Here is a 14,771-nt window from a genome sequence, read left to right on the forward strand (position 1 = left end):
GTGTCTGTCTAATACTGATGTAATGATCTAGTTATGAAGCAAAAAGTCAGAAATGTGTGTGGGAGTGTTGGAGGGGCACATATGAGGTATCTGCTCCCACAAGAAAGGAGGTAAGCTAGGGCTCCTGCTAAGAGTCTGTTAAGAGGATTAAATAAGACACTGAGCAAGACTGGACAGGAGCCTGCTGAATCTTCTCAGGTTTGGTGACATATTGAGAGGAAAACCCGATAGCAAAAATGATCTTCCTATCTTCTGAGGAACAACTAAGATGAACAAAATCAGGGCAAGATAAAAAAGTAGAAAGCTACCTGTGGAGGAATGGTTGTTTTTACAAGGAATGGCAGCAGAGCATGCCATCAGGCTCTCCCAACTTTGCTGCTGCCTCGTGACCTTATTCAAGTAGTTTAGTCAGTCTGCTCTGCCATACATGTGTTTCAGAAACAGAAATGCAGTGATACTATTTTTTTAAAAAACCTTTTTCACATGCTTGTTGAGAAACATTTAAAATATGTTAAGTGCTCAGTGACTTGCAGATGCTATATGGAGACAAGTTACTTCTAATCATTATTTTACTTGGCTAAATTTGACATGTATGTTTTCAGAGCTACCTCTGAAATGCCTGATATGTAAGGTCTTAACTAAAACAAACAAATAAACAAAAATCTGCTGCAGGTTTTATTAGCAGGATGAACAAATAAAAGGAAGAGGGTGTCAAAGCAAAGCAGAGATAATGTTGTGTTTGAAGTAAGGAAAGATACAAACATTTTGACATCTGTTGACACAGCAGAAAAGTCAGCTTGGAGGACAATTAAGGACACCAGAGCTAATCATTTACCAAGGCAGTAGTTTTCAGATCTTAAACATACATTTTCAGAACAAGGAGGAAAAAAAAACAGATATGAGAAGACTGTCAGAATTATGACAACTTGCAACCTCTTTACCTGGCTGCTAGTGAGGAAAATAGACAGGAAAATCGTGTGAAGATTATTTTTCCTTGAATGCTCCCATTTAATTTTCATGAGTATTAATACAGGCCACATATTGACATTGATGAGCAAAAAGATCCTTGAGGAAGGGAAGCATGTGTTTCCTCATGCAGACATCTGAACAGTTTACAGTCACAGGCGGCTATGAGCTTAAGAGTAGGAAATGAAGCTTGTATGAAAACTAAAGTGGAAGTGCGGGGCATTTAGGGTTTTGTGATCATGGTTTCATTATACTCTAAATGCTCTTTAGGGCAGGAACACTTAGAGGAGTTCAGAAATGTTTTTGACTTTAAGAAAGCTGACTTTGGGAGAATGTGATATGCCCCAAGGAATTTTTACTGGAATCCTATGAAACATGGGAAACATAGAACTGAATTTTTAAAAAACATCTGAAAAGACTGAAATTTAAAGCCATCCTGCTTAATTCCAAGGAGGAAAAAGGGCAACTGAGGCCAAATGCAGTTAAGTAAAGATGTAAAGTTTAGTGTAAGCAACACATAGAAGACTTGGGAAATTTCTTATGGATATATCTATATCTAGATAGATAGATAGATAGATAGATAGATATATCTCTTTATGCAAATATTGAGATTTAACAAACAAGCCTTTGAAAAGTAAACAACCTGGTAAGGAGAGATACAGAACTACTTAGTAGTTAGAAAGAGCAGTTTTAAAGAAATAGTTCCAGGAGGATGAAGTATCTTTTGACACTGCCATGAATTTTTTCTCCTAACCATTACCTGTAGTTTCATTTATATCAGTGCTAGAAAGGACTGGGAGAAAAATGCTTAACTGCTTAAGGCATAAAACAAAAGGAAGAAGTTAGCAAGTTAGCATGCCCTTTTTTCTTTGAAGAAGAATAATAAGAGGCTAGATGACTGTTTAAATATTAGCATCACATTGTGACAGAGTTTCCAGGGCTAGCTTAAAGGAAGGAAATTTGCATTGATGTATGCACATCCTGAGAGTTACAGCCATGTCAGCCCATAGCAAATGTGATGCATGAATACAACCTGCAGTTCCTATCCTAGGCAAGCTGTAGGACAACTGCAGAAACAGATGGGAGAGGGAAAAATTCCCTGTAACACATGCAGAGCATTAGATTCAGAGAAAAAACAACATTTACATATGGTTGAAAGGTTTCTTTTTTACTTTTTTTTTTTTTCCTTTTAAAAAGTAACATAAACTTCTAACTGAGAGATATATACATCTTAAGTTCTGTGATGACAGGGCAGACCAGTGAGACCTGGAGTCAATCTTCATTGTTGCAGGAAAGGGCAATGAAATAAAGCAAGCTCCTATAGAACTGTTAGTTTAATATCTGCCATGCAAAAATAAGAAGCAATTTTACTCAAACACCTTAATGGGCATTATTTGATTAGAAGCAGTTGTGCAATTCTTGGAGGGAAATTTCTGCATACAAATTAATAGTAATTATCTTGCTGAAAGATAAGAAAATTAAAGACAGACCCTAATTCTCTAAAAATTACCCAACTTCAGGGGTTGAGAGACCTGATGCTCCTGACATCCTGTGCTTCAGGGCTGCTTGTCTCCATGTGATTGAGGTGGCTCATTGAGTTTCAGTTTTCACTTTAAAAATAAATTTAAAATTAATTTTAACAGTATTTTTGTGAATACCAAATAGATTATTTAAATCCAAGTATACATTAAGTTGCCTGCCTATAATATGAACACTTAGATTCTAACAAAAGTATAAAAGACTGGTGAGATAATTTCTGATGTATCTACATTTTAGAGGTGAGTAAACTGTAGTGAAAACTTGCCTTTACATGCCTAGGGCAGCAAATGAGTGTAAAGTATGACCTTAATAGCCATGTGCCAAAAAAGCCTGCAAAATGTGTGAAAGCATCTTTCATAGTGTATCAAGTTCGGTATGAAAAGCAAACTCGTAATGAAGCTCCTGTGAAAACTCCTGATTTTAAGGCAGAGGTAATTATTTTTTCCCAATCCTTGCAGCAGGTTAAAGTCTCTGCAGACAATTAAAAAGGTTCTGAAAAGGTACTGATATGAATTCAATACAAGCTGAAAGAAATGATACTGATGGATTTGTAGTTGGCAAGATGCAATGAGGGAAGGAGAGAGACGGGCATTAGAAGCATTAGCAAGAACAGTTCCCAAGGCCAGTAAATATCAGGGGGCCCCAAAGCAGTCAAAAGCAGAGTGAAGAGATTTAGAGTCAAGGCATTCAAAGGGTCTACTTAGTTTGACCAGAAGACAGTCTCACATTTCAAGGCTTCTTCTTCAGTACAGCTAAGCTTTTCAATGGGAGGCCTTGACCCCAGGGATCACTAACTGAAGAAAACAAATGTGTTTTCAAGTGAATGTATTGGCACTGTCAGAACTGACTGTACACAAGATTAAATTATATTTATTTTCACTTTCCAGAATACCATGTTAAATTTTAGAGAGACAGACAGATAGAAATATTTCCAAGTAAGACATGAGAATCTGAGCATCAGATTTGCTGTGTCAGCCAGGATTCAACAGCAGAATTCCTGTTAACTGATCTGGCTAAGCCTCCTTCCAAAATGTAAACCTGAGGCTTCCTTGACTTCAGCAGTCTTGGTGGGGGTGGCTGGAGGGGACACATGCCATCAGTCCATTTCTGTTCTCTCATTGCTTTTCCTTGCTTTCTCATGATGGATTGGATTTTGGTCTGGCATTTTGGAATTGCACGGATGTGATTCCCTGACTGAAACAAACAGAAGTTTGCCTGTCTTTGATAAGGAATGGAAATAAAATCAGAACTCAAAAAAGAGAAAGTGATTCTGGGTACCCATCCTGAGATGCTCTAAAATGGAAACTGATTGCTGTAAGTGCATGCCACTTCTCTTCATAGAGGAGTTTGCTTACAGTCCATCTGCATATTCCTTAAGACAAAGGTACTTCAAAACCTGTTCTGTGACTCTATCTTGATCATGCTTGAGCAGTTTCACAGCTTTCTTGGGTTCCACAGGAACAAAATAGGGACTGTGTTAAATGCAAGGCAAGACAGGGACAGTGGAAGAGAGAGAGCCCAAGGGACGGTGGCCTATAGCAGACCAGATAATTTTAGATAAACATCAGATATCTACTGAGTTTATATGCAGTGCCATTTCAAGGCCACATTCCACTCTGCATTTGAATACATACCTATACTCAGGTAAGGACCCACTAGCAATTGCATGAACATTTCTGAGGGACCTGTGCTTATGCACTGTCCCAAAACAGACAAGTGTATAGTGAGCTGCATTTAAACTCCAGAAATTGTGTTCCCAAGAGAAGACCACAGGCACCACTATTTCAGCAGAAAATGTCTGAGCATATGAATAAGGTGAAACTACAACAAGGGCTTCAGAATAGCTACATACAATGCGGGAATTTTGAGGAATGAATATGTACTTGTTAGTAAGAACTTTGACAAAGCAGGAAAGTGGGTCTCACAAAGCACAGACTTGTTGAGTCAAGTGTCCTTTTCCTGTTTGGCAAGTCCTTTTGTCCCTGTGTCGTCCTTATCATCCTGACACCTTACCAAAGCACGGAATGACAGACAGCTCTTAATGACTTCCTAGCGTTTGATTCTGATACACAGGCCCAGCCCTTTTTTGCATAACATGAAAGTCTCTATTCCCCTCTAAATTTCTACTTTAGAGCCCATGTCCACTTCCACACACACAGCTCCCGGCTCCCACCCTGCAATCCATGTCAAGACAAAGGTGCTGTCTTCACACCTTGCTTGAATCAAGCAGCTGAAGGCAGCACATCTGAACGGACGGACTGACAGACGATGCTGCATCAGCAGCCGGTGGGGCTGGTACCATCCTCCCCAGGAGACAAGAACATCCTCTCCTGGGCACACCCACTCCCACATCGTACAACTGGGGGCTATTGTTCCCTGTGTCCAGAAAGCAGAGCCCGTCCTGTACCATCTCTGTGCATTGCCACCATCCTGCCTGACTTGGAAATACTGTTGTTTTTTTTCCTTCTCCCAGCATGCTCATTAGGGGACTTGAGCACAGGGCTTAGTGGCTCGGTCCTGCCAGCAGTGTGTGCTGATTGAGCACCCCTGGCAGACTTCACTGAGGCATTCCTGGGAGTAAAGGTGTGTTCTGAAAATGAGCATTTACCGAGTGGGACCCTGCAAAGCACCCAAGAAAACAAAGCATGTGTGCACTTCTAAATTGGACATTTTGTGGTACCCAGTTACAAAGATCTAAGCTGAACAGGGGATACTTGCTGGATGGAGTTGAAACACTGTCATGAAGACACAGAAGGAGGCACTTTAAAACTCAAGCTTATTAGTGCCCACCTTCCTCTGTTTTCCCTTCTTGCAGCTGGAAGAGAGATGATCATGTACCCGTTTGAGACCAGAAGGGACAAGTTGTTTTACACTTTGTGTTGTTTCCCATAAGGTGATGTTTCAGCCCCCTAAGCATCCCCTCTCCCGTTCAGAGAGGGTGACCAAAGCAGAGCAGCATCTTTGTGACAGGGCAAACCGGCTCCTCCTGGGCAGCGCTGCCTGCTTGCTTGTTCCCAGGTAGCTGGCTGTGAGGGGGCCAACAAGCAGGCTAATTTAGAGCTCTAAAAGCTGGCAGCAGGAGCGCATTTAAGCCTTTTTCACAGACTGCTGGCCAAATGCAGCAATTTATTGGCTGAGTGATTGGATTATTCATTTGCAAAGCTAAGAGAGGGCATTTTCTTACCACTTCAGTTGGCCTGTAGTACTTGTGATTGACTGTCACATGAATCTTGCCAGTCTCTTTGCATCGTCCTACTTCATTTTCATTCTTCCCTTCCCACCTGTAAAGAAGATAAACATTTAATCAACCCATAATTACTTTAGTGCTCTGATCTTACTAACATTTGGCCTGCATTCATTTACTTGAGGCTGGTGTCAATCCTCCCTGCAGGACAGTATAAACTCATTAGCTATAGGAACAAAGGCAGAGTTTAGACTTGAATGGAGCAACAATGGCTTTTGAAGTCTCTTTGTTTTGGTTTTTGATTCAGTGGAAGGCCTAAAATACAGGACTTCCAAATTAAACACATGATGCTAGGGGAAAATAAAACGTCCTGATTTCAGAATGTCTCATAAATCTTCAAATAAACATCACAGTGAGGCTTTTCATTTGTGAATTGGTTCAAAAATTGTTTTCTTAAAATACTTTTAATTTTTCTATTTTGGCCAATACTTTCAGGAACTCTTTAATCTGCTAATTTTATGGATGTGAAGCTCTGTTTGAATAGCATTAAGCTGCATAATTTAATTTGTGCTTAACTAGGAAAAACAAAACAAAAACAGTTCTTGAGTTTTCAGTCCTAGCTCAACACGGTAGTTCACATACATGTACTGTAAACAACACTTACTACCTGTGAGCTGAAAGCCAGCTATTTTGTCCAAATTAGTTTCATATGTGTTGAACAGCCTGCAATTTGTTGTAATTTAAGTGATCTGGTTGCGCAGTGAACCATTTTGTCAGCAACAAAATTTTAGACCTGTGTTGGTCTAAAATTTTGGGAGCAACAGAAGAGGAACAGTTCTGTGGGTGACTAGCTCTGCCTTTGGAGAGACCAGCCTGCAGCCTGGAAGCCTGAGGACAGTTCTCCCTCTCAAAGCAATGTAGGAACGCACACTGGTGCATCAAACCTAATCCACTGAATGCACAAAGCCTAGAGTTATGATTGAAACTCCATCCCCTCTTTGCTTTTTGTCTCTAAATACGTATCATGGGGCTCTGAACCAGCTAGGCATAAAAATGTAGTGATGAAATTCTTTACTTTGTCTTGTGCTTAAGTAAAATCTATGTAATTTAAATCATCACTGTGATTTAGTCTATTTAGCCCCAATCACCAGCAATGAAAGAAAAGTGCCCTTTGCCTCCCACTTACTAATTGTACTGCCAGCTCTGGGGATTTTGTCACCAATTTGACTTTTCCTTGCTACCCTGCCCCCCCCCCCCCCCCCCCCCCCGAAGCTCCTAGAAGAATTTAATTTTTTGACAATCTCAGCCTTCATTTTTGAGTTACTAGCCCTGAGGGCTAAGAAGGAAAGTCTGAAAATGTGACCTCTGTGTACCCATGAAGGTTAAAACACCGAAAGGCAGAAGGAAAGACCAAATATGCATTATTACTAGTTTTTAAATCCCATGATTTTTTAAGCAGAACTCATGACTTTTGGATGACTAGCAAAGCCTGCAGGATGCTTGATATTGGGAACACTTCACATTGAAATGATTTCCAACAGATAATAGTCACAGTGAAGTCAGTTGTTAATGGTCATGTCATGATGCTAAAGATGATTTATAATTTAAATTTTCTTTCTTTCTCTTTCGCAGTTGCTCTGTTTGAAGCCTGAACTGAGAAGTTTTCATTCAGAAGCCAAAACTAACATTAGTCCCTCCCTTTAAAGGGCAGAGGGTAAAAATGTGCAGGACTCAAATGAGCTTAATAGAAAACTAACCGTCACCAGTAAAACAACAGGAAGCGCTTAGATCAGGAGACGTCAGTTGTTGTTGGAGGTCACTGAGCAGAGAACCCCATTTAACACCCAACAGGCTCCAGAAGGCTCAGCCGAGCCAGTAAAGACTCACTTAATGTCGCTATCAAAGTTATATAACAATAGAAATGGCTTAAGAAGAAATCTCCACCCGTTTTGTTCAGACCAGTAATGTGAAAAGTTCACAAGGGAAAAAAATTACTTCTCTTTGTGAACAAAGTAGCATTTGATAGCTGCACTTCTAATTACTCCTGGCACCTCTGCGTTCACAGCTGGGGACACCATACTACTGATAAAAGGGATTGTGTGGGGGCCAGCCTGACACCAGGACCAAGCATCCATTTCACAAACCAACTCCCCCTCCCCTCTTCCTCTAGGGGAGAGGGAGAGGAAAGGAAAGAGGAAAGGAAAGGGGAAAGGAAAGGGGAAAGAGGAAAGAGGAAAGAGGAAAGAGGAAAGAGGAAAGAGGAAAGAGGAAAGAGGAAAGAGGAAAGAGGAAAGAGGAAAGAGGAAAGAGGAAAGAGGAAAGAGGAAAGAGGAAAGAGGAAAGGAAAGGAAAGGAAAGGAAAGGAAAGGAAAGGAAAGGAAAGGAAAGGAAAGGAAAGGAAAGGAAAGGAAAGGGGAAGGGAAAGGAAAACCACCCAAACCTTCCTAAATTTTTAGTCAAACAGCAGAATTGTCAAGTGGGAAATGTAATGTCAGATTATCCTGAAGAATGAGCATGGTGGAAGAGGCATGGGGAACCCTCATGTTGTGGTGGGTTTAGATAGCTACAGCCCCAAGGACTACTCAGCTTTGTGCTCCTTAGGGCGGAGGACCAAGTAGGCAAGAAAACAGCTTTGTGTAACTTGGAGGAAATGCAAAGGATCCCTGGCTAAAGAAAGCTTGGCTAATCAGAGCTGGGCTAAATTTACAGAGAATGGGGAGCAGATCCTCCCAACCCCCAGCTGGTGACAAATCCCAGGGCTTCCAGAGAGGTGCCTGCTGGCCTAATGTAGGCTTTTCACAAAGCACTGGTCCTAGAACCTGCAGGCAACCAGCCTCTACAGAGAGGCCCCTGCCTGCCCCACACCTGGGAGCTTCACCCTCTCACTGAAGCAAAGGTTGGGTTTGCTCTCATGGCTGATGGCATCAGTCATACACCAGAACGCTCCGCACCTGGAGAAGGATGCACGAGACCACATGTCTGCTGCTGACAAAGTGGGTTTGATGCTCTCTGCATCTCTGCTTCCACGTCGAGTGCCCCGCTGTTGGAGGTGGGTGTTTTGGGATTGCTTAGGACGATAGTCATTGCCAGCTCTAAGGATACCACTACTATCACTGATCTCAGAAATTTCCATAAAACTAAGTTAGTCACATTTCAAATGCATGTGCAAGTTTACTTGTTTGAAAGGTTCTTCACCTCAAGAGCTTTTACACTCTGGATTTACAGAGGAATGGACTGCATTTAATTTAAGGCTCCATACCTGCAGATCACTGCTGTTATAACACTTATTACCAGCAGTGATGAATGCTCCTTTTCTTCTTCAACTCTGGAGATTCCAGTTATTTTTAATTTCCTAGAACTATTCAGTAAGACAGCAAGCCACAAGGTATAGAAACATCCACAGGTATAGAGGATTTTCTGAGGACAAAGAGCTGGGGTACCCACCTGGTAGGGTGTGAGGTGGGCAGGGGAGGACTCAGGGGAGCCAGGGTAATTGAGGGGGATGTGTGGGAATAGCACTGCAATGGACCAAATGGTCTGAATGGCTGTAACTGAGAAGCAAACAAGGCAAAGTACATTTATTTTTGAGGTGGTGAAGAAATCAACTAAAAAGGAAACCTTTCACAGGAGCACAGATAAACTGAACAAGCATGCACATTTCATCTCCTTGCTTGATCTTTATATAGAAACGGAACTGATAGCATTTTAAAAAATATTCAAAAACACTAGTAGCTAAAACTGCTCAGCCTCTTTACAGAAAATAAAACTATTATGTACACCTACACCATTTAAATCAAATATATGCCAAAAGAAAATATTTTCACATTGGAAAATGAACAATAAATTAATTAAAAATGAAATTTTAGGAAAAATTTTACTCTTCCTCCACAGCTAAACTCAGATACCATTTGTGTAGACTTTTTGGATTTGTGGCCTGATTGCTGCTACACACACAGTTAAGCCAAAGCACTTAATTCTATCCTGGCACTTTATAAACAGCAAAACTGACACCATATGACAGACCATTAATGTCTTTTGCAAGTAAACTTTTGCACGGAAACTTTAAATGTGACACTTTGTATGTTCCTTTGCCAACGACTCAACCACCAACCTGGCCAGCATCTCTGAAGCATCAAAGCAACCAAGGATATAGGGATTGCTTAACCATGATCCTGTGCTTAAATCTAAAGCACAAGTATGCTACCATAGTGTGTTGTACTTAAACATTTTTTTCAAATGCTCTGATGAATCAGGTCTTCAGTATTTGTTCACTAAAGGAACACAGTTAAAACAACGCTATTGTTGTTACTATATTCCCATAATTGTCAAGCTCAAGTTTCAAAAATCTGAATTGTGACTCCCCACATTACAAGACTTTAAAAAGAATACATACTAGGCTCCCTACTTTTTTTGTTTCTTTTTTTCAGTTCCTTGGAAAACTTTTGAAGCTCTTATCCCATTACTCCAAGTTGTGAATGTTGGTGTTGAGAAGAAAATGTTTTCTCAAAGCATATTAAAGCTGCTGTGAAAATCAAAACATTCCAGACAGAAAATTTTTAGTTTCAAGCAAGTTCCATTAATGTCTTCCTGAAACAAACTTATATTAATAATGTCTATAAAACATGCTTTGACATTTTTAGAATGGAATTCTTTTTTTTTTTTTTTCTTTCAGAATGGCTTTAAAAATTATTTTTAAGTTATGCTTTCTTTAAAAGGAGGTTAGAAGAGAAACGGAACAGTCCAGCTGACCTAAAATCATATATTTTTCCAAACTGCTTTTGTGAGGATTATTTTAATTTCATTTGGAGGGGAGGGAAAGGTGGAATTTCCCATGAAACACCACATTTAATGCTCATCCAGTCTTCCTACAGGAGAAACTCTCATACCTCTTATGATGTATGAAATCGGATAATTAAATTGTTACAGTCTTCAAACCTTAATTTGAGTTCTGAAACAGTTATTTGGTCTGCCTACAGATAAAACCTTGTATCAATTAGAAGTAATAAAAGCCTGCTCAGCTGGGAGAATTAATTCTCCAGCTGAGGTGGGTTAAATGCCCCCCTAAAACATACTCTACAGTGAGAATGGTGATAGAAGTGGTGCAGTCCTAAGCAAGGACCCTTGTTCATGCGGGTTCACCCAGGCCAACATTTTTCACTGACTTGGTTGTGTTCCTTTCAACTATCACTCTTCAAAATGCCTCCATTTTATATATGAGATTCTGTTCCCTTCCTCCTCATCTGAAAGCTTCTGATTTTCCTGAGCTGTTAAATACAACACATAGCACTGGCCAGCCAGACCTGGAAACAGCAGCTGTTTTGATGATGACTCTTGATGGCTCTTCTTGACGTCCCCACAGCACCATTACTAGTGTATTGTTGGCTTTCCATTTTTACAGCAATCCTTCAAATCTTATGTGTGTCTGTAACTCAACCTTCCATTTGAAGGTAAAAAGGAAAAAAAAAAAAACCAAACCAGAAAACCCCTTCTCCCTCAGTTCAATCTCAGTTCAAGCATCTCTGTCACTGAAGAGGCCACTGCTCCTCTTCTGTTAGTAGTTCACCTCATTAGACCTTATAGCTTATCTGCAAACTTCCTCTTCTTAGGGTGATCTTTTATAAGACCAACTGGCATGTTAGTTAAGGTAAAATTTGTATGTAGAGCCAAATAACTAGAGTAAAACATTAATTTTTACTGAATTAATTCTGACCCTGGAAGCAATGAATATTTCTGTAACAAATGTGCATGTATTTTTATATTAATAAAAAACACAATAAATCTTTCCACTGCTTGAACAGGTTTTTTTTGTTGTTGTTTTTTTTTTTTTTTTTTCCTTTTCTTTTTTTCTTTCCACATTTGCAGACAACAGTCTTTGTAGCACTCTGCAAAGAACTCTGAGTGCTGTAGTGGTTTCAGGCTATCTTTGCAATCCTGTTCTAATTTAATAAGATTAATGACAGAAAATTAGTCAAGACAAGCGTTTGCCTGTTTCGTTTACCCTGCTGTAGTTCAAATTATAGGCGGGAAGTGTTTCCCCCAAGTACTACTTAATTAGTAATAAGTAGAAGGGAAAGTAAAAGAAAAAAAGTGTAATCCTTACAGGGGAAAAATATTTGTAGCTCTGAGGCTTTCCTGTTAGTACAAAGGACTGAATTTGAATGATTCAGAGGACTATATAAATATAATTTGAAATTTCTCCCTTCAAAAAGAAATGTTAGAAGAAAAAAACCCACACAAGACAGATAAACCTCTGTGTACACTTTACAGTAAATTTCAGAGAGAGAATCAGTCTTATTGAATCTGTACACTTCATTAGTTACAAAAATGTAGTAAAGTTTCTCTCTTATTTTGGCTAGAAGACACAGTCCTGACATGTGTTAATGACTGGCTATGACAGAGTATTATGCTATCTTCTTGGAAAGAATTTTTAGGCTGTCCTGGATTTTCAGCTGTATAAGTTAATGTGAATTGTTAGGAAGACAAAAAATTAAAATTAAAATAAATACTTTTAGTTGGTTGATGGAGCAGCCAGGATTGCTTTTCTTCCTGTACTCTACTGAAATATGAAGATGTGACAGCTAGGACTTTGTTACATATGCAATTTTCTCTGCCAAAACACAAAGTAGGAATGGTTAAGAGGCTCTGCACATGTGCCCTGTGCTCTCAGATGCGCTATGAGCTCTGTCAACTGCTGCTTGCTACAACACCCCTCCTGGCCATTTACTCCATCATTCCATCAATTTTGAAAAGCGCATTGTACAGCAATACCGGGAAGTTGTGCCATCACTTACACCAGTGGAAAAGACTGCTGGAAATTTCCCAGATAAGTTTTTGAGATTGCAAAAATTCATAATACCTGCAACCAGGCAAAAAAGCCCAACCCAAACAACTAAACAGATCAACCAAACTTTGAGGAAAGGAGATGGGAAGAAAACAGTCATCCTCGCAGGAGCTCATTTAGCAACTGCACTCTTGTGCGCTGGTTCTTAGGTGCGTCATAAATTGTAAAGAAATGGATCAACGAGACTCACCAGTGGGGTCCCAAAATGCTAAAAGGGAGGATTTTGCTGGCAGGCTACTCCCTGAAGAAGTCATATTCAAACTGGAGGAGGTGGGATTAGAAAGTCCTTGGGGCTTTCAAACAATGTGAGAGGTTACCAGCCTGCTGGCCAAGAAGCCAGTGAGGTTAAGGAGAGAGTGTGTGTGTGCTGAAAAGGCATGGGCTAGGCTGACACCTAGAAAAATTATGGAAGTTCTTAACAAAACTTTCTAAATCCTGAGAAATATTTTACATCTAGTGCAATTTGAAAGATGAACGATGGCTACGGGATGAGTAGTGGGTCTGTTGTGACACTAACCCCACCCTGGGGGTAAGGGGAACAAATAGCTGGTTTATCTGGTTAGACTTTATCTAAAATGATCAGAATTACACCACTGTCAAAATGATCAGCAACAAAACTACCATTAGCACTTAGAATGTCACCTCAATCCCCATATGTATAGCTATTTATACATCACCTGTAAATGGCTTAAGGAATTAATAACTTATGCACAGTGAAGAAAAATTTCAGAAAAGCCATGGGGATTAGTAGCCCAAGCCCCATTTTTGAAGTGATTTAGGTTCCTAAAAATCCCTGTCACTAGATGTCATCTGGATTCTTGTACGATTTTCAAACATTACTTTTATTGATTAGTAAAAAAATGCAACTATGCCTTTTTACACACAAAATACCTGCCCTACCTCATCACTTGGAGTCATACCGTAAATTTTCCCTGAGAGAGAAATTTGTGACTGATTGATTCAATCCAAACACACACCGCAGTAATCACCAACATGAATGATAGGCAGTCCACCATATGGAGCCATATGTGAGCAAAAAACTAAACAAATGGGACACAAAACGTTGTATGTTAGGACCAACTAAATCTAAACTAAGCCTTTAATATCCTCTCTATAACAGAAGCTATTCATAAAAGTACTTTCACTTTTATTTGTGTAATTGTTGTTCTTTTATTTAGGTTTTCTCAAGGGTTTAATTTGCTTTCTCAAAAATACATACTGTCAGTCTTGGGAAATGCTGAGTTCTTAGGCCAACACCAAAGCAGAGGGTTTAATTTTAAACTAATGGATAAATTTACTGATATCAAAAGAAACTGTGATGTTGCAAACAGCTGCAAATGAAGACATTCAGTTAGGTACTGACCTATATGTTTCAGTTTCTAATTTTAGGTAATAAGAATTAAAAAAAAAAATTGTTCACCAAACATTCATTCTTGCTTTTGCAAACAACACTAGACAGGCACAAAAGAGTTCTAAAAATGACAAGAATACTTGCTTATATGGAGCGACTGAATCCACAGCATATTTGTATCAATGCTTACTAGGGAGAATTAGCTTATAAACACAGGAAGCAAAAGTATAGAAAAAGGAGAAAAAATAAGAAAGGCAAAGCAATTACTAGAGCTTCTACTATCTCCCCTTTACCCTGTCAAACCTCATTACTGTTAAGGTATATGGGACATCTTGCTATCAAGAGATGCTAAAAATATGGAGAGAAACTTATTCCCAAAACTGAGCTTTTGGGCTAGAAATTTTATTTATACAGTCTCTCTCTCCCCCATCAGAATTTTTTCTGGAAGCTGATGCCAGAAATTGAAACCAGACTAAAAACTCATTGAGGAGAAAATGTTATTACCTCCCCAGCCACCCACTGGCTGTTCAAATAATATTGTATATATCTGTGCACTTCTGCATATTTATTGAATTTGTCAAGTTTTTGTTCCCAAGTAAAACTTATTGGCCCTGTCAAAAGTTCACCAGCTGCACAAGTGACTTTGATGGCCTGAGGAACAGCCCTGGCGCTAGCGTCATGGAAGAGCCTGTGGCTTTCCTCTCCCTTTTCCAGCTGAGATCGGTATGTTGATGCATGGGGCCCAGAGAAGATACAGAAGGAGGGAAATTGAAAAAATAATAAACAATAAAAATATAAATTACAGAAAGCGCTCACCAAGCCATCCTGGTTTTATTATATGGCCTTGAGAAGGAATTTTGTATTTTCAATCAAACTATGTGGAATATGCA

The 14,771-nt window shown here is 39.5% G+C and overlaps 1 protein-coding gene across 1 annotated transcript in view; it reads right to left on the reverse strand.

Annotated features, from left to right (window-relative positions):
* The window catches only part of GMDS (GDP-mannose 4,6-dehydratase), a 427,214-nt gene that overhangs the window by 68,167 nt on the left and 344,276 nt on the right, over nt 1-14,771 (reverse strand). Inside the window, exon 9 of the mRNA XM_032991929.2 lies at nt 5,690-5,786. Within this exon, the coding sequence (XP_032847820.2) occupies nt 5,690-5,786 (97 nt within the window). The remainder of the gene's footprint in view (nt 1-5,689; nt 5,787-14,771) is intronic.

The sequence above is a fragment of the Tyto alba genome, unplaced genomic scaffold (genome assembly GCF_018691265.1).
Source record: "Tyto alba isolate M040663 unplaced genomic scaffold, T.alba_DEE_v4.0 Super-Scaffold_48, whole genome shotgun sequence".
Lineage (NCBI taxonomy): Eukaryota > Metazoa > Chordata > Aves > Strigiformes > Tytonidae > Tyto > Tyto alba.